Source organism: Python bivittatus, unplaced genomic scaffold, assembly GCF_059951505.1.
Source record: "Python bivittatus isolate LINGU-HERP-01145 unplaced genomic scaffold, Pbiv_v1 ctg000350_np1212, whole genome shotgun sequence".
Taxonomy (NCBI): domain Eukaryota; kingdom Metazoa; phylum Chordata; class Lepidosauria; order Squamata; family Pythonidae; genus Python; species Python bivittatus.
This window is the reverse complement of record NW_028277074.1, coordinates 43375872-43403652: the sequence shown is the minus strand read 5'-3', so window position 1 is coordinate 43403652 and position 27781 is coordinate 43375872. Positions and strand designations below refer to the sequence as shown.

General features: G+C 38.2%; 3 protein-coding genes across 7 annotated transcripts; 2 read left to right on the top strand and 1 right to left on the bottom strand.

Moving 5' to 3' along the window:
* Positions 1–530: 530 nt before the first annotated feature.
* MRPL30 (mitochondrial ribosomal protein L30) lies at positions 531–20400 on the bottom strand. 3 transcript variants are annotated; one of them, XM_088145040.1, is made up of 6 exons: positions 20225–20400; positions 19667–19744; positions 18769–18915; positions 14631–14704; positions 14465–14541; positions 531–616 (listed from the first exon to the last, which is right to left on the bottom strand). In XM_088145040.1, exons 1-6 carry the CDS (start codon positions 20258–20260, stop codon positions 546–548), a joined length of 483 nt encoding a protein of 160 aa, XP_088001166.1. In that variant the 5' UTR covers positions 20261–20400; the 3' UTR covers positions 531–545. The 3 variants fall into 3 exon arrangements, with proteins under 3 accessions (XP_088001166.1, XP_088001167.1, XP_007436140.1); XM_088145041.1 differs by lacking the exon at positions 531–616 and adding an exon at positions 11128–13808; XM_007436078.4 differs by lacking the exon at positions 531–616 and having other exon boundaries at positions 13943–14541.
* Positions 4457–8635, top strand: LOC103051669 (lysozyme G-like). Of its 3 annotated transcripts, none has more exons than XM_007436079.4 (5): positions 4457–4568; positions 5459–5545; positions 6791–6987; positions 7328–7466; positions 8322–8635. In XM_007436079.4, exons 1-5 carry the CDS (start codon positions 4562–4564, stop codon positions 8453–8455), a joined length of 564 nt encoding a protein of 187 aa, XP_007436141.1. In that variant the 5' UTR covers positions 4457–4561; the 3' UTR covers positions 8456–8635. The 3 variants fall into 3 exon arrangements, with proteins under 3 accessions (XP_007436141.1, XP_025027519.1, XP_025027517.1); XM_025171749.2 differs by lacking the exon at positions 4457–4568 and adding an exon at positions 5140–5185; XM_025171751.2 differs by lacking the exon at positions 5459–5545 and having other exon boundaries at positions 4465–4568.
* Positions 20401–20433: 33 nt separating the features above from the next.
* MITD1 (microtubule interacting and trafficking domain containing 1) lies at positions 20434–27286 on the top strand. Its single transcript, XM_007436077.4, has 7 exons — positions 20434–20701; positions 22817–22918; positions 23047–23183; positions 23264–23350; positions 24543–24658; positions 25427–25487; positions 25566–27286. The coding sequence occupies exons 1-7, from the start codon at positions 20581–20583 to the stop codon at positions 25659–25661; spliced, it is 720 nt and encodes a 239-aa protein (XP_007436139.1). The 5' UTR covers positions 20434–20580; the 3' UTR covers positions 25662–27286.
* The last annotated feature ends 495 nt before the right edge of the window (positions 27287–27781 follow it).

Sequence of the window (27781 nt, the reverse complement as noted above, 5' to 3'; positions counted from 1 at the left end):
TTCCAGATCTTATTCTCACAACAGCCTTTGAAGTAGGCTGGTAGAGAATAAAGGGCTTCCTTGCAGAAATAACACCTGGTCATTTAAACTAAAGAGCTGATAATAAACCTAAGGCAAAGATATCTGAATGTTTGCACTCCAGTTAATTCATAATAGTAAAACCTGCACATTATACATTTCTCCCATTAAAGGCACAGGAGATAAAAGAAGGCCTAGACATAATACTTCAACATTCTCCAGAGGAAACTTCTGACAAAATTGAGAAATAAAAAGATAATGCAGTATTTGCCGTTTTAATTTTCTGATACTCTTCATATGTATGTTCAGATCTAGAACTACCTTTTTTGGCTGAGTGGATTGTCTGTTTTTTTAATGTAAATGAGTTCTTTTATTTGTTTTCCTCAGACCAAATTATGGATGAAACGTTAGAAAATTTAAACAAAAACCCCATTATTTTTGCATCAAATCCTACATCTTTATGTCCCCAAATGACATGACCTAAAGCTACCCATCAAAAGGTATTCTTGAGCTGTTCCTTTTTCTTCTTAATTTATAAAGACAAACTGGTGCCAGAAGATAGGATGGTTAGAGCTGGAAGATATCATTTCTGATCCTCCTGGAAGAAAATGAATGAGGCAGAGTAATTGCAACAGCAGCAGCAGCAACAAAAATCTTCAGTTACAAAAGCTTAAGAAATTAATTTTGAGTGATGTTTTAGTCTAAACACCATGTGCTGGTATGCCTCCAAATTGTACAAAGATTCTATTTTCCTATTAGAGGAGTTTTTGGTGGCTGAGAGCTGCAATTCACCTTTTTTGGAAGGGCACAGGTTGAAGTAGACAGCAGGTGTCTCTAGCATGTAGCAATGATATAAACTGGTACCATTCTCTTATTTCTCATAGGTTTTGCAAAAGAGTAGTTAGGGATGGGGAAGGTAAATTATTATTATGCCTATTTTGTACCGATTAACTCAAATGTTATTTCTTGTATGGAAACATACACATCCCAGAGTGATGCCAGGCCATTGCCAAATACATCCTCCCCTTTTTCAAGAACACTAGTGGGATAAATATGCCAACCTTCCTCACCCTACCCTGCCTTGCATCCAACCATAGTACAAACACATCCTGGGAATCACTTTTATCTGCTGTTTCCTGTGATTCAATAATTCATCATTTTAATATGATTGATTGGGGCCAATATGGTGTAGTGTTTAAAAGACTGGATTAGGAACAGGGATTTTAAGGTTCTACTTCACCTTCAGCCACAGAAGTTCACTAGGTGACTTTATGCCAGTCACTCTTTCTCCAAAAAATTGATCACACCAACTTGTTATGGAGAAAGGAGTGCTATGTACACCACTTTGCACTCCTGAATCAAAGGCAGGATATTAAAAAAATATATTAAGTTACACACCTTATTACAGACTACATCATTCCACTTCTACAAAAGCAATCTTGAGAAATTCAAAGGTGGGAAACACACAACACAAATATGGTTATCAACATTCTTTCCCAAATTCCTAGATGGTTGAATCTATTCTTAAACTCCAAAAAAATGCAGATAAGATTTAAGCAGATATCTGAACATCCAATTGTTCATCAGCTCATTAAGATTAATAAGGTTGTACTTTAACCCCAGAACGTTGCAATGGTTTTAACTTCCTAATTCTTCCTAAACAGTCTGTAGGTAAACTACAATTGTCTTCACCTCTACACACTGAGGGCTCATCCTCACATCCCTCTAACCATGGCACAAAGATGCCTCACTAATTATTTAAATAGCACATATCTGACACTGCATTCCTCACATCTCTGGCCCATAGTTGAGGGAGCTTAAATTTGTCTTCAGCTGTTTCAGTTTCAAAGTAGCATTTCCAGTCCTGCAATTCTTGTTTGGATACACTGTACAATGATGAGATTGCTGCCATGAACAGGGACTGGGATTTGCCCAGCTCTTATTGGCCACTTTAGGCTGCTGTAGGCTCACTGCCTCCCCTTTGGTTCCTGGGCACTGTTTTCTTGGGCCATTCTGCTTTGGGCAATGGGAGAGTCCAGTTCTTCCAAGCTGGACTCTCCCTCTGTGCCTGCCAGGTTGTGAGAGTTAGTCCTCACACCATCAGTGAAAAGGAATATGCTAGCAAATCTGACCACTGCCATCAGACCTTTGAGGTCAGCCAAGTCAGGAAACAGACATCACAAGATTATAGGAATGCTACTTTCTTGTTATAGTTTATTTATTGTTGTAGGGTATAATAACAGAATCTTTGAAGCCTGCCAGAGCATCCCATTGCTTCATCTTATAGCAAATAGAAAAGTTAGGATTCTTTTGAATTTCTTTCTCATGGCTTCTCTTTCCCAGAAGGGAATTGTCTTTCAGATGGCTGGACTTCAGCTGGCTGGCTGGGGAATTCTGGGAGTGGAAGTCCACCCATCTGAAAGCTGCCAAGATTGAGAAACACTGCCTTAATGGCTCCTCCATACTTACACTAAGGTTATCTTTACCTTCCTCAACATCTGCATAAAGAAGAGACAGATGGAAACAGGCCCTTCCACTCCAAAGAGAAGACTGGACAGCCCATTACAAAGGGCAGGGAAGAAAAAGAGGGGCAAGAGGGTTTGGATATTGTTTCTATATATAAGACTTGTCTTTGAAACAGAGCAGCCGCCGAGGTTTTTTAGTTATGGCTTCCTACCTTTTCTTGAGTAATGATTACCATATTTTTCCATCAATAAGACGCCCCCGTGTACAAGACGACCCCCACTTTTCCAACCCAAAATTAAGAAATCAATATTTTAAAGATAGTGCAGAACACATTTTTATTTAGTAATTAGTTAACATTGACCTGATACACTCGATGGGAGGAGGTCCAAACCGTCTCTCTGCGGCTCTATTTCCATGCTCTTTTGCAAAACTGATTACCTTCAATCATGAGTGAAACTGCTGATAGCTTGTCTCTGCAAACAGACTTCCTCTAATTGGTTTGTTCAGCATCAGCTGACATCAGTTACATAAAGGCTCGTGATTGGAGGAAGTCTGTTTGGGAGACAAGCTATTTCACTCGTGATTGGAGGCTAGCAATAGGAAGAAGCCTGTTTGCAGACACAAAGTATGGGCAGTTTTGCAACCACGCGGTTCTCTCCTCGGCTGACTTCCTTGAATAAGACGCCCTTCAATTTTTAGCGTAAGGATTTTAGAAAAAAGTATCGTCTTATAGTCGGAAAAATACGGTACTTATCAGAATTCTTGGATTTCTTGTGAGCCTGAATCATTGGTTCCAGTTGGACATAGCCCTCTGACTGTATGGGTCACCTCTGTGGGATTGGCAACCTCAAGAGTAAAAAATAATTTCTCCCCATTTCTGCCAGCCTTGGTAGTAACAAGTGAAGTTGAGGGTTCTACATTTAAACCTACTGTAGGTTGGCAATAATGCAAGTTAGATGTTTTGGAATACAAGTTTAGCATGCTGAAATCATGTTTAAAGGTAATCTGCTGGCATGTTCTGACCTATTTCTTATGTATGTTAGTGTTATTGTGGTGGTCCTTGGGGTGTCTTTCACTTCTTTGTTTTGTATCTCCGTCCTCACCTTGGAGTGATTACCGAGATCCAGGATATTTCATGGTTGTCACACCAGAAACAATATGCTTCAGGATAGAAGATATGATGTGTTTTGATGAAGTGGGGGTGGGGGGTGTAGTTGTTCTTAGTAAATATGTTGTGGAGGTAGCTGAGTTCTGCTTTTCTGAGTGCTGGTGAGCTGCAGTGTGTCTTTGCATGGTTGATGAAAGTTCTTATGCAGCTGATTTTATGTGCTGTGGGGTAGTTACTGTGTGAAAATTTCAAATTTGATTTGAGTTCTGTTCCCCCAAACCCTCCAGTCACCAACCAACCTCACAGAATTCAAATTCTACACAGTCTATAAATACTGCAAAGCGATCCCCACTTCTGAACCCTTGCTCTAAGGAAGCCTTGCCAGAATGCATGGCAAAACATAGAGATATGTTATGGGTTTTACTTCTGTCATAGATTCCATCAAATAAGAGAGCATCTCAGGTGCCTTTGAAGTGGCCAAAGCATAGGGCCCATATTGAGCCATTAAACAAGCTTAAGTTGAACATTCTGCCACTGTGAACTGGGGAGGTCAAACTCAGTTGGAAGTCTGGAGAAATCTCTAAAACAATCATTACATAATAACTGGTTTAAAATCATAATCCTGACTTTTACCCAAACTTTCCAATAGAATGCATTACTACCTATTTTCAGGGTAATTTTTCCAAAGAGTTCAATATTCATGAGTCTCATTAACAAAACCCAATCTATGCAACTAAAAAATGAACCTGGATTGCTGTTGTCCCAAGAAAACCATTCAAATATGTAGCAATCCCAACTAAGGGCTGGGTTCTTTCCTGAAATATAAATGTGTTATTTCCCAAGTGTTAGTTGCAACATCCTGTCTCATCAGTTAACAGGAAGCTGATTTTAAAAGTGAAACTGCAAAACCTTTTTTTCTTCCCCTTTGTTTGATACAAAACTGAAAGTGACTGCAGACATCAGAGAATCATGGAAGGTATTTATTTGCTATAACAAAGATCCTATTTATTATAAAATATGTAACAGGTGGCAGTGGTCAGGGTGGGGATGAAAGAAATAGTTATGTGTGTACCAAATGTTGTGGTCTAATTTTGCTAAAAGTATATATGCTTTGTTTTGGTCATTCAGATCCTATAAAATTGTGTAATGGCTCATTCTTGACCCTAATAAAGCATTAGTATTTTTGCTTCCTTCTTTTAAGCTCCCCCACCCCCCTTTCTTCCTAATTTAGACTGCAATGTTATGGTCCCTGGCAAAGAGTTCTGGAAGCAGTAGCATAAAGTGAATCTCCCTTATTGGCTTGGAAAATGGCTCAATTCATGGAAAAGGATATTTGCTGCAGTTTTCAGTACTCCATCCTCCACGACCTCCCCCTCAAGAGGGTGAAAGTGGGCCATGCTGAGTGCCATCAGGCTTCAATCTTCAGGATCCAACCCCATCCCCTAGTTTTATGATAATTCCCCAAATTGATAGAAAAACTACCAGCTGTGAAGCTGGCCTAATTCATTTCCATTCTGTTGAATTAATAGGATAGGGAGTAGAAGAGCAAGTAGAATGAAGATATGCCTATTTTAATTTTCCTTTCTAAATACTGTAAGTACAATTATTTACATGTATAATATGGGTAAATTTTGCTGTTCAGCTTAGTGAGAGAGAAAACATTACAGTAATACATCTTTTCAGAAGCACTCTTTAGAAATGACTCGTGTATGCTTATAGCTGAAATAGACATACCTCTTGTTTAGATCAGGACACTATTATTATGATGATTATTGCCAGCCTCAGATAAAACAAAACAAAATTCCCTTGCCATAGGTTGCCTAATATATTTTGTGACCAAATAATAATCCAATGTATCCATAACAGCTCATTCTTCTTATGGTAACATAATGGCTGTGGATACCACTGGAGCTTTTCTTGAAACTGGAAAACAAGAAGGCTTGAGTTATGGGGGTAAGATTAGTTATTACGTATGTCTAAATATATTGATAATTTTGTTAACACTGATGTGATGTAAATGTTATTTCACTCTCTTTCTCTGTTCAGTATGTAGCTGTTCTTAAGTCTGTACATTCCTTAACAGAATCTTGGGGGTTTTTTTCTTTTGGAAAAAAAAAATGTTTATTGCAACTATACAAGTAGCTTAAACACAGTGATTAAATTTGCTTTATAATACCAATATATAGAGTGATTTACAGCAATTGGAAAATATTCATAAACAAGTAAGGGTTTCTGTCTCCTCTTGGGAATGAGAATTGAAAGAACTGAACAAAGAAATTCTTTGACATTTAATGTTGCTTCTTTATCGTGGTTCATTCTGTAGTCCTTGCTACAGTTTTTGAATAGTACTTCTGCTCGCTTGCTTTTTCCCCTTGTTTCTTGTTTTTTTTATTTTCTTTCATTTCTGCATCCTTCTGCTTTTTCCCCCCTGCCTTTTGCCATAAGAACCACTTACTTATTGGCTGCTGTTCTTTCACGCTTTCTGTAAGCGTATTACTTCGATTCCCATCTCCTGCTTCCTGTTTTTTCTCTTACACAATACATTTAATCCACATCTGAAGCTCTTTGTCTATGTGGGTGTGCCTTTGAGTCACTTTTTTGACTCTTGACAACTGCCTGGAAAGTCCCTGCAGTTTTCTTGGCAAGATTTTGAAAGAGGTTTGCCATTGCCTCCTTCCTAGGGCTGAGAATGAGTGACTGGTCCAAGGTCACCCAGCTGGCCTGGTGCCTAAGGCAGGACTAGAACTCACAGTCTCTGGGATTGTAGCCTGATGCCTTAACCGCTACACCAAACTGGCTCTCTTTGATGCTCATCTAGGTGGCAGCATTTACTTTAATTTCAAAAGCTACCAGCTTCAGATGTAGTTAGTACAGCTGCTAGAATGGAAGGTTGCTAGGAAATACTAACGCTGTAGACTAGATTGGGAAACTGAGAAGAACTTTTGGAAGAAGGCAATGGCTGTGCCCATGAAGCACTTTAGTTTTCCAGAAACTAGAATTTTTAACTGAGGATAGCCATAAACTCAGCAATAATAGCCATCAGTGACACAGGGACGGGCTTCCCATTTGATCAAATTCTTAAACACAATAAAAGCGAAAAGATCATTGTTCTGCTTAGTTTAATTCCAAATGTTATTTTTGGAATAAATAATTTTTCTTTTCTCATGCTTTTGAAAACTTTGTTTTTTCCTCTGCAAGGAGTTGCAGCTTCAGAAATAATTGCGAAGAGAGATCTAAACAATCTAGAGAGATATAAAACGAAGATTAAGCATGTCAGTGAAAAGACAAATATTGATGCAGCTGTGATTGCTGCTATAATGTCTCGAGAATCACATGCTGGAACTGTCCTAGAAAATGGTTGGGGTGACCATGGAAATGGATTTGGATTAATGCAGGTAAAGACTTCTGTTATAAATTAAGAAACACATAAGGCCCAATGTTCAACAACTCTAAGCCCTGCTATCCTGGAGTAATTATAAGGTGTGATTATAATTGTCCCCAAGCAGAATATACCGTAACCTCGTATAACTGAAGGTTTCCCCATTTCTCCCCACATGCCCCCTCTTCCCCCCCCCCCTTTATTGCATCTTTCTTTCATTCAGACTGTACATCTCCTTTGGTAACTGACCTGTATTTTTTAATTATTAGTTTGTAAAGCAACTGAACTTTCCCGGCATCATGTAATCATAACAATAACTATTACAGAATAATGAGAGGTGTTTCAACATTTTTCAGGTGGATAAAAGATACCATACACTAGTTGGCACCTGGGACAGTGAGGAACACATTAATCAGGCTACCCTCATTCTCTGTAGCATGATACAGGAGATTAAAAAAAAATTTCCATCATGGACAAAGGAACAGCAACTCAAAGGTATGAAACATCATTCTACTAGAATACCTAGAATCTCCTTTATGTCCAGATGCTTCAGGTCAGATTTGTCCACATGACTCAGTATTTATACCCTGTGATAATGGCTCTCTGGCTTGGAGAGGAGCCATCTCCAGTATTGATGGAAAATACCAGCCAAAGCTGAGATCTCTGGAAGGGAAATATATGCCCTAGCATTCATTTATGATGGTACCTTTCCCTCTACCTGCGAATAATAACATTCCAACCAATCCTTTTTATTATTTTATTATCCACCTAGTCATTAGTAATTGGAAGTCTACTGCAAAAGCAATTAACCTGAGATCAGATGTTAAGTTACCATTCAGAAGCCTGACAAAAAGATTTTTTTCCACATAATTCATCTTAGAAACCAGGTTATAAAAGCAGAATGTTAGAAATGTTATATCTCATGATATGTGAATTGCAAAAGATGCTAGTCCCTATCTTCAGGTATATTTAAATACAAACCTCTGCATAACTTCCTGATAACAATAGAGAAGAAATTATGCATTGTTAGAAAAATCAACCTTTAAAAAAACCTGTAAGGGGTAATCTTATGAAGACATTATTTAAAGCAAGCCCTTTTGAACTTAGCAAGAATTGGATGCAACAAGGTACATTTGTAGATTAGTGCAGGCAAGAAGTATTCTAAGCAGAAATAAAAAAAATCTTAAGTCCTCAATACCCTGCTTTATCAGCTATTTAACTTCTTTTGTATCAGGAATATGGGTATCCAACCTAGATCCGTTTATAATTAATCTTAGCATTTGAGGAATGCCTACATTATGTTGTTAATGTAACTTTTGTTCATTTGTCCATTCACTTTTTAAACTATAGGTGGAATTTCAGCCTACAATGCAGGACCTAAAAATGTCCAGAGCTACGATAGAATGGATATAGGCACTACAAAGAATGACTATGCCAATGATGTTGTTGCAAGAGCCAAGTTTTACAAAACAAGTGGATATTAATAGTCTGAAACAAATATGCTAACATTTTATCCTTATCCAAATTTTGTATGTAATATTAGCAAGATCATTCTACTTGGTTTAGCAGTCTAGGAAGAAAAACAAAGTTGTACCAACTTCTATAGAAAATAAGTCTATACTGTATTGCTGTTTCATGGATGCAATAAAACTGCTTGCATTCCTGTTATGGGACTCTTTTTCCCACTCTTGGTTCCACCACACTATTATATCCACGTAATATGACTTCTGTCATCTGTAGACACACACTTGGGCATAGGAGTTTATATTCCAAGAGTTTCTAAACCAAGCTGGAAAGCCTGAAATGCCTGGTTTTAAAGGACTGGGCATTAACAGAAATCCAGCGGGAATCTGCTTTTTGGACAGTCAAAAGGGACTGACTTCTCCATGGAGTCACTATGTGTGGTATTTGGCATCATTTATCAACTCACACAGACATCACTATAAGCTGGCTGCAACCCTTTTACATTCTCACTTGTCTAATGTTACTCCCCTCCTTTGAAGTCCAAACAAATTGCATCTACAAACCCTGTGAGCCCAGAACATTATACTGTGAATGTAATTAAAGTTTCTGAAAGTTAAGTTGGCATCAGAAACATACTATTACCTTGTTGAAGAAAATTGCTCAGATTATCTTGGGTTGGAAAATAGAATCAGGCAGAAATCCAAAGCAACTGTTGTAGTAATAGGTAATTTCCATTATCTCACATAGACTGGGTAAATGTATATTCGAGACATAATAGTTATTTCTGTGACATGATGTGATTATGTGATCAATCAATCATTATTTCCAGGTACTGCAAAATTCACAGAACTAACATGTGAGCGGACGAAAAGACTTTAATCCAAGGTGGTACACTAGATCTTAAGATTTGAGTAATGAATTAGAAATGTGATACATTATTTCTGGACTACTTCACTGTGTATGTACTGTGAAAAAACAAGGAAGTGCAGGCCAGAAAATATGTGCCATCAGCTTCTAAACAGACCTTAATTCATGCTTTAATTTTAATATTTTAAAAGCTGTACGTATGGATTTCTGGCAGAGAAACAGTATATAAATTGTCCAGAAAGCAATCACATTCATTTTTCCTGTAAGAGAAGAAAAGTTCTACAAAATTATACTAATGAAAAGGGAGGTGAAATGAATGTCAGGGGAATTAAATCTCTTTAAACATAGGAGGATTTTCCAAACAAAACAATTCAGCTGAAATGTGCACTGATCAAAAATGGGGCAAGTAAGACTCGGTGCATGCCAGGGTACAAGAACAAGACCAACACCCATATACAGTATTTAAGAAGGCTTCCTTCAGAAAATGGACTTCCTTCCCCAAGAAAGAAAGGGGGAAAAATATAAGGGCATATCTGAAAATTCATTAATGAATTGAATGTTATTTAAATAAACCAGAAATTGGAAAACTATTAGGGAGGCAACTAGACCATTAAGTGATAAGGAAACTAAAAGATGTGCTAAACAAGGACCAAACACCACAGAAAAGCTACAAGAATTCTTTACAACTTTCTTCACTGTGGAAGATACACAGTAGAAATGTATAATGGTATTAACATTTTCAGGATGGAATACTGTAAAGATATAGTATCAAAATGCAACATTTATAGTGGGTTTGTATGTGTAATAATTAAAATTATACACACATGAACCCACTATGTGGGTAAAAATTATGCAGAGCTGGAAAACGTCGCAGAAAAGGAAAAAAAAATTACTAAGGCCTAGAGTGCCTCCTGATAAAGTGTACATCCGTGGCTTTTTAGCTCAAAAGATGAGTGGGGAATGGGGGAGAGGTATATAAAAGTACGCACAGTGTAGAGAGGGTAATCATAGATAACATTTTTCTCCTTTAGTATGGAGGAACCTGGGCTCACCCAGAGTTTAAGACAAAAGGAAAACACACAGCACAGCATATAGTTCAATTATGAAATTTGATAATGAAAGATAGAGTGAAACCAATAAACTTAGGTGGCTTAGTCAAATTAATGAACTAAAAGGTTATCCACAACTATCAATCAAGGGTATTTGGTGCCCTGAGACCACAATGACTGATGGTAGTACCTCCTGCTGATGCAAAAATTTGCAGTTTTAGAATTATTCAGAAGGAGGGATGACATTGGTGTCCCTTAAGCTTTGGCACCCTAGGCTAGTGGCTACTCAACTTTAGCCTAAAGCTGGCCCTACTATCAGTTATGATACTCAACTTTGAAAAGGGCCCAAATGTTGACAGGGACTGTGGAAAAATAATAGCATGCTTACGGAGAGTCAGTTGAGCAGCAGTTCTGAATGTGTTCCCCTCCCTTGACCCAGAGTGAAGGATATGCAGTCACCCTGTGCTTCCTAGTGCAAATGTTCTGGCACCAGGTCTATGGATTGCATGATGTATATCTATTATGTAATACACCTTCCTTTATACTATTTAATCTCTCATTAGAGAAACTGAGATGTTATAGTGATCTGTCCCCCTGTACAAGGTTACAAGTCCTCCAACACCTCCAAGAACAGGGGTGGAGGTAGGAGGAATTCCCCATATATACATATACATATATACAGTACTGTGCAAAAGTTTTCGGCAGGTGTGAAAAAATGCTGTAAAGTAAGAATGCTTTCAAAAATATATATTGTAATTGTTTATGTTTATCAATTTACAAAATGGAAAGTGAGCAAACAAGAAAAACCCAAATCAGATCAATATTTGGTGTGACCTGTTAGGACTTTCTCATGGGAAGAAGTGCATCTCGCTATCTTCAAACGTATTGTTATGGCTAACAAAGAAGGCTCAGCTGCTGTTATTATTATTAGTTTGCAGGTATACTATTTACTGCCACCTATTGGCGTCTGTATGCTAGTTACTCAAGGGGTGGTAATAAAACGGGAGGATTACATGCCCAGCTGCTCAGTAGAATTTTAGCCGCCATGTAATCAGTTTTATGGGTTATATAGTAGTAACTAATAACTAAGTAGTGTACCTCTTCTCTGAGAGTTTTTGGCTAGACTTTGTTAAACTTGTGTAGTGGATAAGTCTTGGATGCCACATATATGAGAAGAAGTGATTTTTTCTATGCTTTTGCATGAAACTTGTATTTTATGTAGTTTTTACTTTTCTCAATAAACAGAAAGATATTTTATATTTTCTGGCTGGATTTCTTTGGAGAACAAGATAAGGACATTGCATTCTTTCAATCTCTCTAACGCTGGTGTGTATTTTTGGCAGGAACTGTGTTTATAGCTGCACTCTGCATAACATGACCACCCTTTGCCTTCAAAACAGCATCAATTCTTCTAGGTACACTTACAGAGTTTTTGAAGGAACTCGGCAGGTAGGTTGTTCCAAACATCTTGGAGAACCAACCACAGAACTCCTGTGGATATAGGCTGCCTCAAATCCTTCTGTCTCTTCATGTAATCCCAGACAGACTTGATGTTGAGATCAGGGCTCTGTGGGGGCCAAACCATCAATTCCAGGACTTCTTGTTCTTCTTTACGCTGAAGATAGTTCTTAATGACATTGGCTGTATGATGTTTGGGGTCGTTGTCCTGCTGCAGAATAAATTTGGGTCCAATCACATGCCTCCCTGATTGATATGGCATGATGGATCAGTATCTGCCTGTATTTCTCAGCATTGAGGACACCATTGATCCTCATCAAATCTCCAACTCCATTTGCAGAAATGCAGCCCCAAACTTGCAAGGAACTTCCACCACGCTTCACTGTTGCCTGCAGACACTCATTCTTGTACCTCTCTCCGGCCCTTTGGCAAACAAACTACCTCCTGCTACAGCCAAATATTTCAAATTTTGATTCATCAGTCCAGAACACCTGCTGCCATTTTTCTGCACCCCACTTCCTATGTTTTCGTGCATAGTTGAGTCGCTTAGCTTTGTTTCCACGTCAGAGGTATGACTTTTTGGCCACAATGCTTCCATGAAGACCACTTCTGGCCATACTTCTCTGGACAGTACATGGGTGTACCTGGGTCCCACTGGTTTCTGCCAGTTCTGTGCTGATGGCACTGCTGGACATCTTCCAATGTCGAAGGGAAGCAAGCATGATGTGTCTTCCATCTGCTGCATTAAGATTCCTTGACCAACCACTGCATCTACGGTCCTCAATGTTGCCCGTTTCTTTGTGCTTCTTCACAAGAGCTTGAACAGTACATCTTGAAACCCCAGTCTGCTTTGAAATTTTTGCCTGGGAGAGACCTTGCTGATGCAGTATAACTACCTTGTGTCTTGTTACTGTGCTCAGTCTTGTGACATGAAACTGTCTTCCACAACCTCACCTTAGTAGCAGAGTTTGGCTGTTCCTCACCCAGTTTTAAGCCTCCTACACAGCTGTTTCTGTTTCAGTATGACTGTGTTTCAACCTACATATGAAATTGATGATCATTAGCACCTGCTCAGTATAACTGGTTAATTATACACCTGACTCTAATCCTACGAGATCCCTGACTTTGTGCAAGTGTACAAAGTGTGCAAATGTAAGAATTGATACTGGTTTGAAGCCAAAGGGTAGTCACACCAAATATTGATTTGTTTTAGATTTCTCTTCTGTTCGCTCACTTTGCATTTTGTAAATTGATAAACATAAACAATTACAATATATATTTTTGAAAGCATTCTTACTTTACAGCATTTTTTCACACCTGCCTAAACTTTTGTATAGTACTGTACACCATGCAATGCATAAACCTATATATATATACATATATATGAAAAAGGAAGATAAAAACTAATACAAACTAATATAAGAAAAAGAAAAGAAAAAGAAATCAAAGAGAAAGCTAAAAGTGCAAGGAAAGTAAAAGAAAAATAGAAAAGAAAAAAAATACAAAGAAGTAGCTTCTGATCTTCTTTACAGCAGTTATAAATACAATTATAAATTTCTACAGTTGCATAATTACATAATTATTGTAACAAAATAATCACATAAGTACAATTACAAATCTTCTATGGTTATAACATAACTCTCTTCTTTCTATAATCTATCCTGTCTAATAAAAACATAAATCGTAAGTTCATTTTTTTCTGTTTTAGGCAAAAAGTCCATAAGGGGTTGCATAAACCTTCCTACTAGCTGCTGACACCAAGTGCCAGACTAGCTCTAAAGACAGATGCACTCCCTTAACACAGCCATTGAACTTTCAGGCCCAAATCCTAAAAGCTCTGAACCAGATATAGAAATACACCTGCCCAAAGACTCCAGGAAGAGCAAATCTGGTTGCAGGCTGCCTCCTGGGGGTCAGTTATTGGAAAAACATGAAACATATAGCCCCTGAAGCCAATGAATACCACAGGAAAATCCTCAAAACAATCAAAATGGAAATACTAAAAAAAAAAAGAGAGAGAGAAAAGATTACTGGAAGAACATGGAAAGGAGAAATCATTATTTAAAAAAAAATCACGTAACACCCCAATGACAGACCAATCATGTGACCTATTTACAATTAACTGACCATTGCTTGTATCTGCCTGATGACAGTTTATTGTTGAAATGTTGTATTTTGGTACATTATTTACAACTGTATTATATCTTATGAAATCAAATTTTATCAGACTAAAAATGGCCAATGAAGCAGATTCTAATTAGTTTAACCAGCCAGTCACACACATTCAGTTTGCTATTATCTTAGTCACAGCCTTCTGTAAACTGTATGCATAACAAAATATATCTCAAAACCTGCAGCCTATTATATATATTGTCATATTTACAACAGCCAAACAGTACAGGCAGAAATTGTGCCCAAATACGAGGTAAATGTTTTCATTTTCTCAGTAACAGTGCTATCTAGTTTGATGATAAGGCAGTTAAATCTGGAGAAATTGCTCTAAATGAACATGCATATGACCCCTATGTGGTAATTACAGTAATGCAAATCTCAATTTAATGTTACATTTATTATATAAAGGATCAATACATTATTATGAAGAATCAATTGAGTTCTTTTCTACTTCTTTTAGGTGGCGACAAACTATCAGTTCACCTGTGATCTTGTTAAGGTAAGTATCAGGTATTTCGTCTTCAGTTGGAATTCCATAAGGCAGTTTTAATGGCTTTATTCTATAGTCAAGAATGGGGGGAAAAACAACACATTAGTATTGTTACACTAAAGCAATTTCAAAATATTGCTGGTGAAAAGAATTACCAACCTTATTAGGTGTTTAATGACTTTCAGTTTTGCATTCACAGAAGGGATGTTTTTAAGCACCACTGGATCAAATCTCTGTAGGTGATACAAAACTCAGTTGCCAATGCATCACAGTGAATTTGTGAAAACAGCTATACTAATAAAGTTCAAGTATATTTTAATAAATATTTAAATCAGTGCAGACACTAAATATTAAGTAACATTAGAACAAATATTATGATCCCTTAAACTTATTTCTGTTACAGTTTAGTATTACAGGTAGTCCTTATACAGTGACCACAATTGGGACCATCAACTCAGGCATTAAGCAAACTGGTCACTAAGTGACACCGTGTCTGTGCTTATGATCTTACTGTAGCTTTCCTTTGTTTTACAGACCTGCAAAGGTTGTAAATGCAAGGATTGATCATAAACCTTTTTACTTTTTTATCAATGCCATAACTGCAAATGGTCACTAAACAAGGCAGTCACTAAATAAAGGATAAATATAATCCTTTAATTAAAGATGCAGATTCCTTAAGTATTCTTGATTTCTATACTCTGATTCAGCAGTAGAGAACAACATGTGAAGGGGGGTGGTAAGAGTTCTGATATTAGCTACTGTGTCAAGTCTCACCATCTGCCACTGTGCAACCCCCAGGCCACTGTTCCCAACCTCATGTAGCCCTCAGGAACAAAATATTGTCCTTACAATCCATCCTTTAACTATTTTATTTTTATTTATTTATTTGTTGGATTTCTCCCCCGCCCACCTCCCCCATAATAGGGGACTCTGGGCGGCTATTTTACATGCTAGAGCAGTGCTTCTCAACTATAGTGCACATCCCACTGAAGGGAAGGGTAAGTCTGTAAGTAACTCAAATTTTACTTTAATGATAAACATAAGATAATGCCTATAAATAAATGCTTATAAACATTTAGTTTAATAGTAGATAAAATTTGTATGCTGCCTGACTCCCAACAACTCCAAATGACTTTGTTGGGAAAGATAGATCTTTGCTTCTATTGTGATGTGACCAGACTCCTAGAGATAAATTATACCTGTCATTTGTAATCATGTAGCCATAATCTGACACAGGTATGAAACTTTGTATCAGATATTACCTGTACAGAACACTTCATTGTTCACTCTCCCCCCCCCCATCTATTATCATCCTTCAAAAGCAAAAGCACTTCAATTCTACTTAGCTTAGTAGTGTGGCAGACATACAGTGTGGCAAAAAAGTATTTAGTCAGCCACCAATTGTGCAAGTTCTCCCACTTAAAAAGATGAGAGGGGCCTGTAATTTTCATCATAGGTATACCTCAACTATGAGAGACAAAATGGGGGGAAAAATCCAGAAAATCACATTGTCTGATTTTTAAAGAATTTATTTGCAAATCATGGTGGAAAATAAGTATTTGGTCACCTACAAACAAGCAAGATGTCTGGCTCTCACAGACCTGTAACTACTTCTTTAAGAGGTTCCTCTGTCTTCCACTTGTTACCTGTAGTAATGGCACCTGATTGACCTTGTTATCAGTGTAAAAGACACCTGTCCACAACCTCAAACAGTCACACTCCAAACTCCACTATGGCCAAGACCAAAGAGCTGTCGAAGGACACCAGAAACAAAATTGTAGACCTGCACCAGGCTGGGAAGACTGAATCTGCAATAGGCAAGCAGCTTGGTGTGAAGAAATCAACTGTGGGAGCAATAATTAGAAAATGGAAGACATACAAGACCACTGATAATCTCCCTCGATCTGGGGCTCCACGCAAGATCTCACCCCGTGGGGTCAAAATGATCACAGGAACGGTGAGCAAAAATCCCAGAACCACACGGGGGGACCTAGTGAATGACCTGCAGAGAGCTGGGACCAAAGTAACAAAGGCTACCATCAGTAACACACTACGCCGCCAGGGACTCAAATCCTGCAGTGCCAGACATGTCCCCCTGCTTAAGCCAGTACATGTCCGGCCCTGTCTGAAGTTTGCTAGAGAGCATTTGGATGATCCAGAATTGGGAGAATGTCATATGGTCAGATGAAACCAAAGTAGAACGTTTTGGTCTAAACTCAACTCGTCGTGTTTGGAGGAGAGAGAATGCTGAGTTGCATCCAAAGAACACCATACCTACTGTGAAGCATGGGGGTGGAAACATCATGCTTTGGGGCTGTTTTTCTGCAAAGGGACCAGGACGACTGATCCATGTAAAGGAAAGAATGAATGGGGCCATCTATCATGAGATTTTGAGTGAACACCTCCTTCCATCAGCAAGGGCACTGAAGATGAAACGTGGCTGGGTCTTTCAGCATGACAATGATCCCAAACACACCGCCCGGGCAACGAAGGAGTGGCTTCGTAAGAAGCATTTCAAGGTCCTGGAGTGGCCTAGCCGGTCTCCAGATCTCAACCCCATGGAAAACCTTTGGAGGGAGTTGAAAGTCCATGTTGCCCAGCGACAGCCCCAAAACATCACTGCTCTAGAGGAGATCTGCATGGAGGAATGGGCCAAAATACCAGCAACAGTGTGTGAAAACCTTGTGAACGTTTGACCTCTGTCATTGCCAACAAAGGATATATAACAAAGTATTGAGATGAACTTTTGATATTGACCAAATACTTATTTTCCACCATGATTTGCAAATAAATTCTTTAAAAATCAGACAATGTGATTTTCTGGATTTTTTCCCCCATTTTGTCTCTCATAGTTGAGGTATACCTATGATGAAAATTACAGGCCTCTCTCATCTTTTTAAGTGGGAGAACTTGCACAATTGGTGGCTGACTAAATACTTTTTTGCCTCACTGTACAACAGCAGCAGCAGCTTCTTTTTGATACACTCCTCCCCAAAATTCATTTTTTTTAAATTCAGGGAAATTGCCTTTGTACCATAGTTCAAGTAAATAAATTTCTAAGATGGAATTACCGCATTTTAAAATGATCAGACCCTGGTGATACTGCCAGTTCTAACAAATGACATAAAAATGCTTCCATGCAAGCAAAAAGTAAAGATCTGAAGTAGCTGTGCAAAGATGTCTTAAGACCTGAGACAGGAGGAAATACCACCACCCTCCTTTTTTTACTGCTGAATTTAACAGCAATGACCTGAATTTTCTTTCTTTCTTTCTTTCTTTTTTTTTTTTTACTATTTCTATGAACAGTTGTTTCTTATTGCAGCAGACTGACAGATCTGTGCTGCAAAAATCAAATTACTAGATGGCACTTCAGAGTTAGATTTTTCTGTATCTCTTGCTGCCATCTAGTGGCATCTGATGCTTGCAGCCCAGAACTGGAACACCGGAGACTCCAGTGCTACTGCATTCTGACTACGTTCAAAAGGCTTCACTCTGAGAAATGACTACTTGTCCCTGGAGATTGTTACACTAACCTTCTGGATACCTTCTGCTGTGATAGAGAGAAATGGCAGGCAGAGATCTTCACAGCAGCTATCTAGCAAGGGCAGAATCTTGTGATTGGCATGTTGTATCCATCCCGCACTAATAACTGGCAGATTATAATTGTACTTGGCAGATTTTACTATAATCTACTGTTCTTTCCAATCTACTATTAGATGTGCAAATCATCCTGATGACAATACTGGCCTTGGACAGCTCAAAATAACTATATACTTAGAAGTAGCTAATGCTAATCTCAGCAGGTACTCAACCATTTCTGGGCCTGGAAGCTAAACAGGGTTGGATCTGGTTAGTAGTTGGAGGGGAAACTACAAGGAATTAGCAGGCTACACTATAAAGTAAAAAAAATATTGGAAGAAGGTAGAAGCAAATGATTTCCCTGCTGTTTCCAAGTAAACTCCATGGTTGTATCTATTTAGTCACCAACAGTCAATCACAAATCAAGATTCTCTTTTCCTTTTGATACTGACCTTCTACTTTACAATGGAAATGAACTCAAACGTTTAGTCAATGTAATAATTTGCTGTGACATGGAGCTGTTCCAGCTACCAATTATTTTAGCATGTGGTCAAATCTCATCTCAAAATCTAGTCATAAACAACCATTTTGTTCAAATGTATCTGAACGTTAAGTTTGCAAGAACAATTTCTGAATAAACAATGCGTAGGACTGAAATCTATGAAATAGTATTAGAGGTGGGAAAAAAATCTCTGAACACTGTAAATTGGTTACATACTTTTCCTAATCCAAGCTCTTCGATCAATTCTTTTTCCCAATAAGGACGCCTTCTTCCACTTTTGATTCTGGTGATAAGATGTAGTTTATGAGGCTCTTGTGGATTACCACCATATTTTTCATGATCACCAGGTCGTGGTTGAAATACCTAAAAGAAGTTCAACAGAATGAGTGTAAGTTATACTTTCATTATTAACCAATACAATAAGTAAAGTTAGTTATTGGATTAGTGATTTCTGGGGCTTATCTTCACATTTCTCTAATCATGGTACAAAGATACTCAAATAATCATTTTTAAACAACTTATCCTCAAAATATTGCTTCATCTCATCCTCAGATACAAAAGAGCCAGTTTAAAGTTATCTTTAGCTTTCCAGGTTTAAAGTAGGGGTTTCACTCTTTTTTCTGACACAATTCTTGCCTTCTCATGATTTATAACACTTCCTTAACAATTTATTATTTACTGGCATGAATACTGGCTAGTAATTGGGCTGCATGTGGTTCAAGAGACTACAGTAAGGATCAAACTGGGGATTAAGACAAAGTGAGTTATTCTTTTGAATGCTCAACCAGCTACCTCTGCAGAAGAGGAAGCTACAAAGAGAATGCATTAATTAGCCAGAAGAAACTAGGTGAAATAAAATAGTGGCTACGTATGAATTCTCTAGCCTGGAAGGTATATCAGAAACAATGGCAAGTTACTCTCTGACCAGCTCAGATACCAAAGAGCCAGTTTAAAGACCTACTATAATTCTATTGTAAAAGTACAGAGCATTATTTCACATTATTTTCACAACAGATTTTATGTGGAGAAGAACATATTTTGGCCATTTTCATTTGTAATTTAATTTTAATTTGTAATTGTAATGTTTGATTAATTTTTTTAAACCAAGGCTTACTGATTCCGGAATTCGAGACTTTGTAAATTTCTGCCTAATCCATATTCTCCAAGCGACTGGTTCGCTTTTTGTCAGATTCTGCAGCATAAGAAGAAACAAAAGAGAAAACAGTGTAATATTTCAGAGCTAAATGCATAATGTATTCAAATATATCAAGGTTTCAAATAATAATGACAGAATGCATGTGCACGTTTATTAACTCTACTAAGAAACTATCATGTTACATTCCTGAAAAACTAGAAGCATTACAGGTTCACAGGAAGCCAGTCATTTATCAGACTTACTCATTCACGTATATTGAAATCAGCTAGTGTGGAAAGTATAACTAGTTTACGAAACAGGAAGTACAAGAATGCTTGCTAGTCTCCACTCAAGGAATCAATTTTTCCCAGAATTGAGGCCTCCAATTAAAAACGCATTTAAGAACGACAGCTATGCTTTATTCCAGCTCCAGCAAGGACGTCCAGCAACATAAAGGGCTTTCTGCAACGTAATGCAATTCTCTTCCTGATGAAACAATTCTCTGAGAAACCTTTTAATCGTTTCCAGTCCTCTCACCTGCCAAGCGGCTACACCGCCCCTCCAGGCCGCCATCTTGCACGGCCGACTCTCCTCCTCGCGAAAGGAGACTCCAATCACGTGTAAAGTCCCCTCCTCCGCAGCTAAAGGAGGGTGAGGGGCGTCGGCGACTTGGGTTTGCTTCTCCCGAGGCTTTCACTTTCCCGTTCCTAGGAATCACGTGAGCAGAAGAGGGCGGGGCGCTCTCGCCTCTTTCCGGCTTTGCGTGGAGGGTCGGATGGACGCCTGCGTTCTTGCGGGTTTCCCGCGCTGGGCACGGGACGCTGCGTTACTGGCGGCGGCGCAGATCCCGGCCTTCCACGGAGAGTCGCGCCGGACGTCGCTGGCGGATTGACATGGAGGATTCGGCGGCGTCGGTGCTGAAGCGGGCGGTGGAACTGGACTCGGCTTCGCGTTTCCAGGAGTCGCTGGTTTGCTACCAGGAAGGGATTGATCTCCTTCTCAGCGTGCTGAAAGGTGAGAGTTTCGTCTTCCCATCCCCAGAGCGAGGAGACGGAGCCTGGTACGTACGGCCGGTCTCAGTCAGTCGGAAAGGGGATTTTTGCGAGCCTCGTGCAGCGGCCAGAGATGGATTGCAGGTGAACATGGAAGTCCTAATCAGACGGGGCCTTTCTCACTGAGGGGGAAGCCTTGTATTTGGGCTGTGCCGCTTGGCTACAGTTTAAAAGATTGCGGGCTTTGATGCAAGAGGTGTACTTTCACCACCTCTAAAACGGGGACAGGGAGGAAGCTGGATCAGAATATTTTTTGCCCCGTATTTGTTTAAGAACCTCTAACTCGGTAGATGGTCCACTACCTGCACCCTGTTTTAAGTCACTCAGATTGTACATTTGTAATACGTTTGTGTTGGGATTGATCTTTCTCTTGATTCTGGTTTCATGAGAAATAATTCTCTTCAGTGCTTCTAGGTCTTTATCAAATGGGAGAGATGAAGTTTTCATGATTCTAACAACCCCCAGAGTCTCAGATATGTCTGCTTCCAGAGTTGTAAATTTTATGAAATATGACGGGAAATAGCCTGAAGTTTAATCATTAATTCAAGTAATTTCAGATGGTGTTATTTTTCTAAACAGAAGTTACTGTATGGTGGTAACTATACCTTAGTTCTCCATTTTGGCTCAAATGATTTTTAATAACTACTTGAAACCACTGGGGAAGATTTTGAGCTGAATGCAGACAAAACAGGTTAAGGGAACAAGTTTCAGAGAGATGGAAGATCTTTCTACACTTCTAGATCCTGATCTGTTTTCTCATACTGAGATAATGGCTACAAATTTCTGTCAACCATGAAGGATGCACCAATTGCATCCTTTCCTGGAAGAAAATAAACCTTAAAACTGTGATGCAGGTTCAGATTCAATTACTGTAATGTGCTCTACGTGAGGTTGCTTTTGTGTCTAGTCTGTAAGTTGCTGTTGGTACAAAAACTAGCTAAGTTTGTCTCAGAAACACATCAAAGGGACCATAATACACTTGTATTAAATGCACTGTATTGACTGTCTGTTTCAGGCCAAAAATCAAAAGTACTGATTACAGGTAGTCCTCACTTACCAATGGCAATTGGGACTGGGAACTCTATCGTTAAGTGATGCGGTTGTAAGGCATGCCATCACGTGACAGCGCTGACTTGCGACAGCAATTCCAGCAGTCTCAGTTGCCATCTTTAGGCAAATCCCACATGGTTGCAGCATCCCACAGTAATTTGATTGCCATTTGTGACCTCCTGCCAGCTTTCCCATTGACTTTGCTTGTTGGAAGCCACCAGTGAAGGTAACAAATGGCGATCACGTGACCACGGGATGCTGTGACATCATAATTGTGACTTGATCACCAAACGCCTGAATCGCGATCATGAGACCACAGGGATGCTGTAATGGTTGCAACTATGAGGGCCTGTCATAAGTCCCCCTCATTCAGTGCCGTCATAACTTTGGTTGCTGAACGAGTGGATGTTAAGTGAGGACTACCTGTATTACCTTGAAAGCCCCATGTGCTTTAGTCCATACCTCCTTGTACATGATTTCCCTTCACCCTTCCCAGTGTTCAGTGAGATCATCTCAGGAAGTTCATATAAAGTTGCTATGGAATCTTACAGCTTGCAGAGCAATTTTATACATGTCCAGTTAGCAATAATTCCTAGGAATTCAATAGAGGTTTACTGTAGGTAGATACAGAATGGCGGCCTAAGTCATTCATCCCTAAAACTAAAAACAAAATAAAATACACAAATATACTAGTCTTCTCTTTTTTTTAAAAAATAATTTTATTAACGATTATAATTGCAATAGTAAAAACTAATAGAAAGAAAAGAGTAAAAAAGGAGTAAAAAAGTGTGAAGGAAGAGAAAAAAAATATTAATCACATTTTTTCCTCGACAAGATCTCAAAATACATAACTTCAACCACCCAGAAAAAATCTGGGAGCCAGATGGGCCTTCCCTCTGCTGAGATACTTGATGCATAAGAGTCCTTCACCACTCAGTACTCTTGCTATGTACGTAAAGGTCATGTAATGAAATGAATGGGAGGAGAAATACCTTTTTTCCATTTCTTTCTTGTCTTCTGTTCACAGCTACAAAAGATGAGAAGAAAAGGGCCTACTACAGAAACAAAATAACAAGTTACATGAACAGAGCAGAAGAAATTAAGGAATACGTTGTGAAGGAAAAAGAAGGTATGAAGCTATAATGTAAGTTTCCTTAACACTGCTTTTAAAAAGTACATTAGAAGACCTTTTTAATTCAACCATGACATAACTGTCGTGAGGGGAGATTCTTAGTGAAAATTCGTTCTTGTTTTTAGATGGGAAATGCCACAAACAAATTAAAATTGGAGAGGATAGCAAAGGATTCAGCTATGAAAAACTGTTCCAAGAATATCTGAATGAAACTGTTACAGAGGTTTGGGTTGAGGATCCTTACATTCGCCAAGCCCACCAGGTGAAATAGTGGTGCTGCATTTAATCAAGACAGTTTGCCCCTTTCCATCTGAAAAATTAATCTTGTTTAATTTTCTACAGTTGTACAACTTTTTAAGATTCTGTGAAATGCTTGTTAAAGGACCATGCAGAATGAAAACTATACACCTCCTTACCTCTCATGAAGAAGTAAGTATTTAAGACTGCAATCATTATTACAGAATTTAGTAAGAATTACTTAATATATTTAGGATTGCATGAATAGCCTCTTACTCAGTATCAGGTTGCATTTGCTGAATGGAAGTAAAGTAATTTTGTGGTAAAAATACAAAAAAGAATTTTCACTTACTTCTGTAAATAACATTCTGTCATATTTTGGGTCAGAAAAAATAATTGATTAAAAAAATCCATTTGTAGGTGAAAAAGATTGCTATCTCTTGCATTAAAATTGAACACTTCTTGTATTAGGAGAGTTGGTTATGCTTTGGGGTAAGAATAGTTTGAAAACAAGCTAAACTTAGGTACCCTCAGTGAGTGGGATCAGATCAATTTTAAATTGGTAATAGAAGAAAATGGAATATATTGAATCAAATTATTGGTTTTGGCTCAGTATTTTATATGCTGTTTGGTAGCAGTTCCTCAAAGTTTCTTTCCAATATCTACAGGAAAAGTCAAGAATTTTACCAAGAAGCTTTTGCACACAAGCATGTGCTCTATCAATGAGATAGTTTTATTCCCCTTTCTAACATATTTTGTACTTATTTCTGACATATTTCAAGTCATTGTTGACTCCTGGCAACTGCCTGGACTAGTCCCTGCAGTTTTCTTGGCAAGATTTCAGAAGTAGTTTGCCATTGCCTTTTTCTTAGGGGTGAGAGAGAATGACCGTTTCAAGGTCACACAGCTGGCCTAAAGTGGAACTAGAACTCACAGTCTCCCACTTCAAGCCTGGTGCCTTAACCACTACACCCAACTGGCTCTCTTGTCACATTAGTGTTTTACAAATTACTAATTCAATCTGAAAATCTGTATTGTATTGTAGGAGGTGTCAGGAATTTCAGAGGGGGAATCTTCCTCTGGCTTTTCCACTAGCCTCTGGGGCCTGGTGTTTCTAAGTTTGTTAGTTCGTTTGTTTGTTTGGCTTCTGTGTCATGGAATCAAGGCTTGTTTTCTTACAAGTCATCTGTTGTTTACACAGAAAAATAATCGGTACAGGTTTCTCTTCATAAGATAGTTTGTAGTTTTTGGCTGAAAAAGTATAACATTAAGGTGGTCTACATTAAAGTAAGTAAAAATAGTAATGTTTTTCAGAGAATTCTGAATTGATGATGTTAGATTGTACGTTCATGTTTAAATGATAACATGTCTTAAATCATAACAGGGTCATGGGAAGAGTCAACAGATGGGTGCCTTAGAAGAAATACAGCAGTCTCTAAAGAATTTTGGCATTACACTGGATATAGCATACTCTTCTTCAATACATGATCGAGAGATTAGGTTGGTGATACGTAAAATTACTATATAGTAAATAAGAATATAAATACTGTACTGAATATTGGTTAATATTGTCCTCACTAAAATACTGATAGGCAGTAGGTGCCTATAGGCATCAGGGTATTCAGAAACATTTCCTTTGGTTTCCACCAACTTACATTAATTGAAAGAATCTAAATAAAACATAGCTGAAAAACAAAGCATGAGTCCTTAACTTCAGCTTTATTTACAAGAATGTCCCTAACCCATCTGCTCGGAAGAACAAGGCAAGTGTTGGGGCATCTGGGTCAGCGGGGTCACCTACTGACTGGGCAGAGTTTTGCAGCCCCAGCCATATATTTTGTAAATGTAGAAGTCTTTCCTAGGCAGTAATTTCGCACCCATGACATGCTCACAAAATTCCAAATGGGTTTACATACTTAAAATGTTTGCCCTTTGTTAAGAAATGTGCGTGTGTGTATATAATACATGATTATTAAAGGTTTTCAGGTCTATCAAAACAAAGTTAGAGACAGATCGAAATTAACTTATCAGGATGCTGCTTTAATATTTGGCAATCCGTTTTCATGTGAAAAAAAATCTCAATCTCTCTCTCTCTCTCTCTCTCTCTCTGTGCACGTGTGGAAAATAACTGTGGCTAGGACAGGCCAGATTTCCAAACTAAAATCTAAAGTTATCACATAAAAGTAAATTTATCTGCAAACATACTCATGCCATTTCTGTATTTGTGAATATTATATTAGTTTCTATATTCTTATATTTAAAACACAGATTCAACAATGGATGGATGTTTAAAATTGGAAGAGGCCTTGATTATTTTAAGAAACCACAGGTAAGGGGTTTTGTTTTGTTTTGTTTTGTTTAACAGAGTTCCTGAATTTTTGATCAGAAAAAAACATCTTTTCTGCAGGGTCGTTTTTACCTTGGATATTGTGATTTTGATCTGAGACCCTGTCATGAAACTACTGTGGACATCTTTCATATTAAACACACAAAGAAAACATGATTCCTTCTGAAACCACTCCCTTTTTTTCTAGTGTAAATGTCTTGTCTAAATATATATTTACTGTGTGCTTTTACAAAATAAATAGCTGTTTAAGCAAAACAATACATTTATCTCAATATATCCTTAAAAGGGGCTTCAGTAATTAAATTTTGTTTAAATGAAAACCAGCATTCCTACCTTAATAGACATCAGGTAAAAGAAATGGGAAGAATTATCAAATCCTTAATTAATGAATAAATTAAATTAAACCACTACTGAATATATTTTAGAATTGCAATCTGACAAGATTTATGCATATGGCTGGGAGAGCCTTATACATGTGGCTGGATTTTTCCCCATATAATCTTCACTGCAGCCATTTTTACTGTGAAGAAGTACCCCACTTGGTTGTCTCTTCAACATTTGGTGGATGTTTTAAGGAAGTCTTCACAAGTATTCTTTTTTGTTTGTTTTCATTTACTCAGAGGAAGCATCTATCCACAATGGCTCTCAAACCAGAATCACTAAACTGAACAAGTAGCTGAAATGAACCTAGATACAGGTAGTCTTTGGGTTATGATCATTTGTTCAGTGACCAAAGTTACAACGGCACTAAACGAATTGTACTTATGACGGGTCCTCATAGGTTGGCTGTCATTGTGTCCCCATAGTCACAACTGCAATCCGGGCACTTGGTGCCCTGCTCAAAATTACAATGTCACAGCGAACTGTAGTCATGTGATTGTGATTTCCAATGTTCCCCACTGATTTCGCTTGTGGAAGCCGGCAGGAAGTTGCAATTACATGAGGTCCTTGCTTAACAACCTGTGCGGTCCTTGTTTAATGACACTTGCTGAACTGCCGTCATGTTTTATGACTGCATCACTTAGCAATAGCAATTCTGGTCCCAATTGCTGACGTAAGCCAAGCATTACCTGTACTTTTGAATTCAGCAGTATAAAAACAGCCAGCTACAATGTTTTCAATACAAAATTATATGAAGCTATTGTATATAGAAAAAAAAAGGTGCCTGCCAGATACTTTGAACATTAAAGGGGGCTGAATGGCAGAGGAGTTTTGGACAGTTACAGAGCAGTCACATGGGTCAAATAACATGCTGATGTCACTTTGAACAATGGAGTTTGTCTGATTAAGAAAACTCAGGAACATCCACTATATATATATATAAACACACACATACACAGAGGTAGTCCTCGTTTAGTGACTGCCTTTTTAGCGACCATTCTCAGTTATAATGGTGATGAAAGAATAACTTTCCAACCAATCCTCGCAGTTACGACCTTTGCAGGTTTGTAAAACAAAGCTGAAGTAAGATTGTGTGCAGTCACTGTTTCACTTAGTGACTGCCTCACTTAATGACAGAGTTGCTGGTTCCAGTTGTCGCTAAACAAGGACACACACACACACTCATATTCATTCATTAAACTGGATAACACATGCAGATGACTAGCATTTTAAAGGTAACAATGAACAAGGCATAACTTTTCTTGTTAACACAGCACGCTATACCAACCTGTAACATATATTGTATAAACATAGAAGAGCAAAGATGTATCCAGTTTTGGGGATCCTGATCCTTTGCCTGTTGGTATCCTAGTTATCTCTTTGTGCTCAACTTTTTTTTTGCAAGCTCTTACCTTATCTCAGGTACCTCAAAATAACCTTATCTGTTGCCACTACCACACACATTCCTGTCCAGTCAGCATGGAAGAAAATTATGCCTTGCCCAGCCAGCTTAGCCAAGTATTTCCTCAGAGCTTAATAGTGACCCACATCCACTGTACTTTCAAAATACTGTATGTTTGCAATTTACAGCTCATGTTCCATCTATGAGTTTCTTGGAGAACCTTTCTAGTCCTGGTGTGCCATTCCTGGGACCTGCTATGAAACATGCCTGTTGTAGTCAGTTTTTTCTCCTCAGAATCTGTTTTTGTCCAATAAACTGTTAGATGCTACCAATACTTTGGAATCAACTTACAAATAATTGATCACAGTCTATCTAATCCAGAATGTCAGGGAAACTGTAAACAAATTGCATTTATTGAAATCTTGTCCTTTTGAATGTTACTGGGTATATGTTTTTTATAATATTGTATGATTATAGTTTATTATATAAAAAA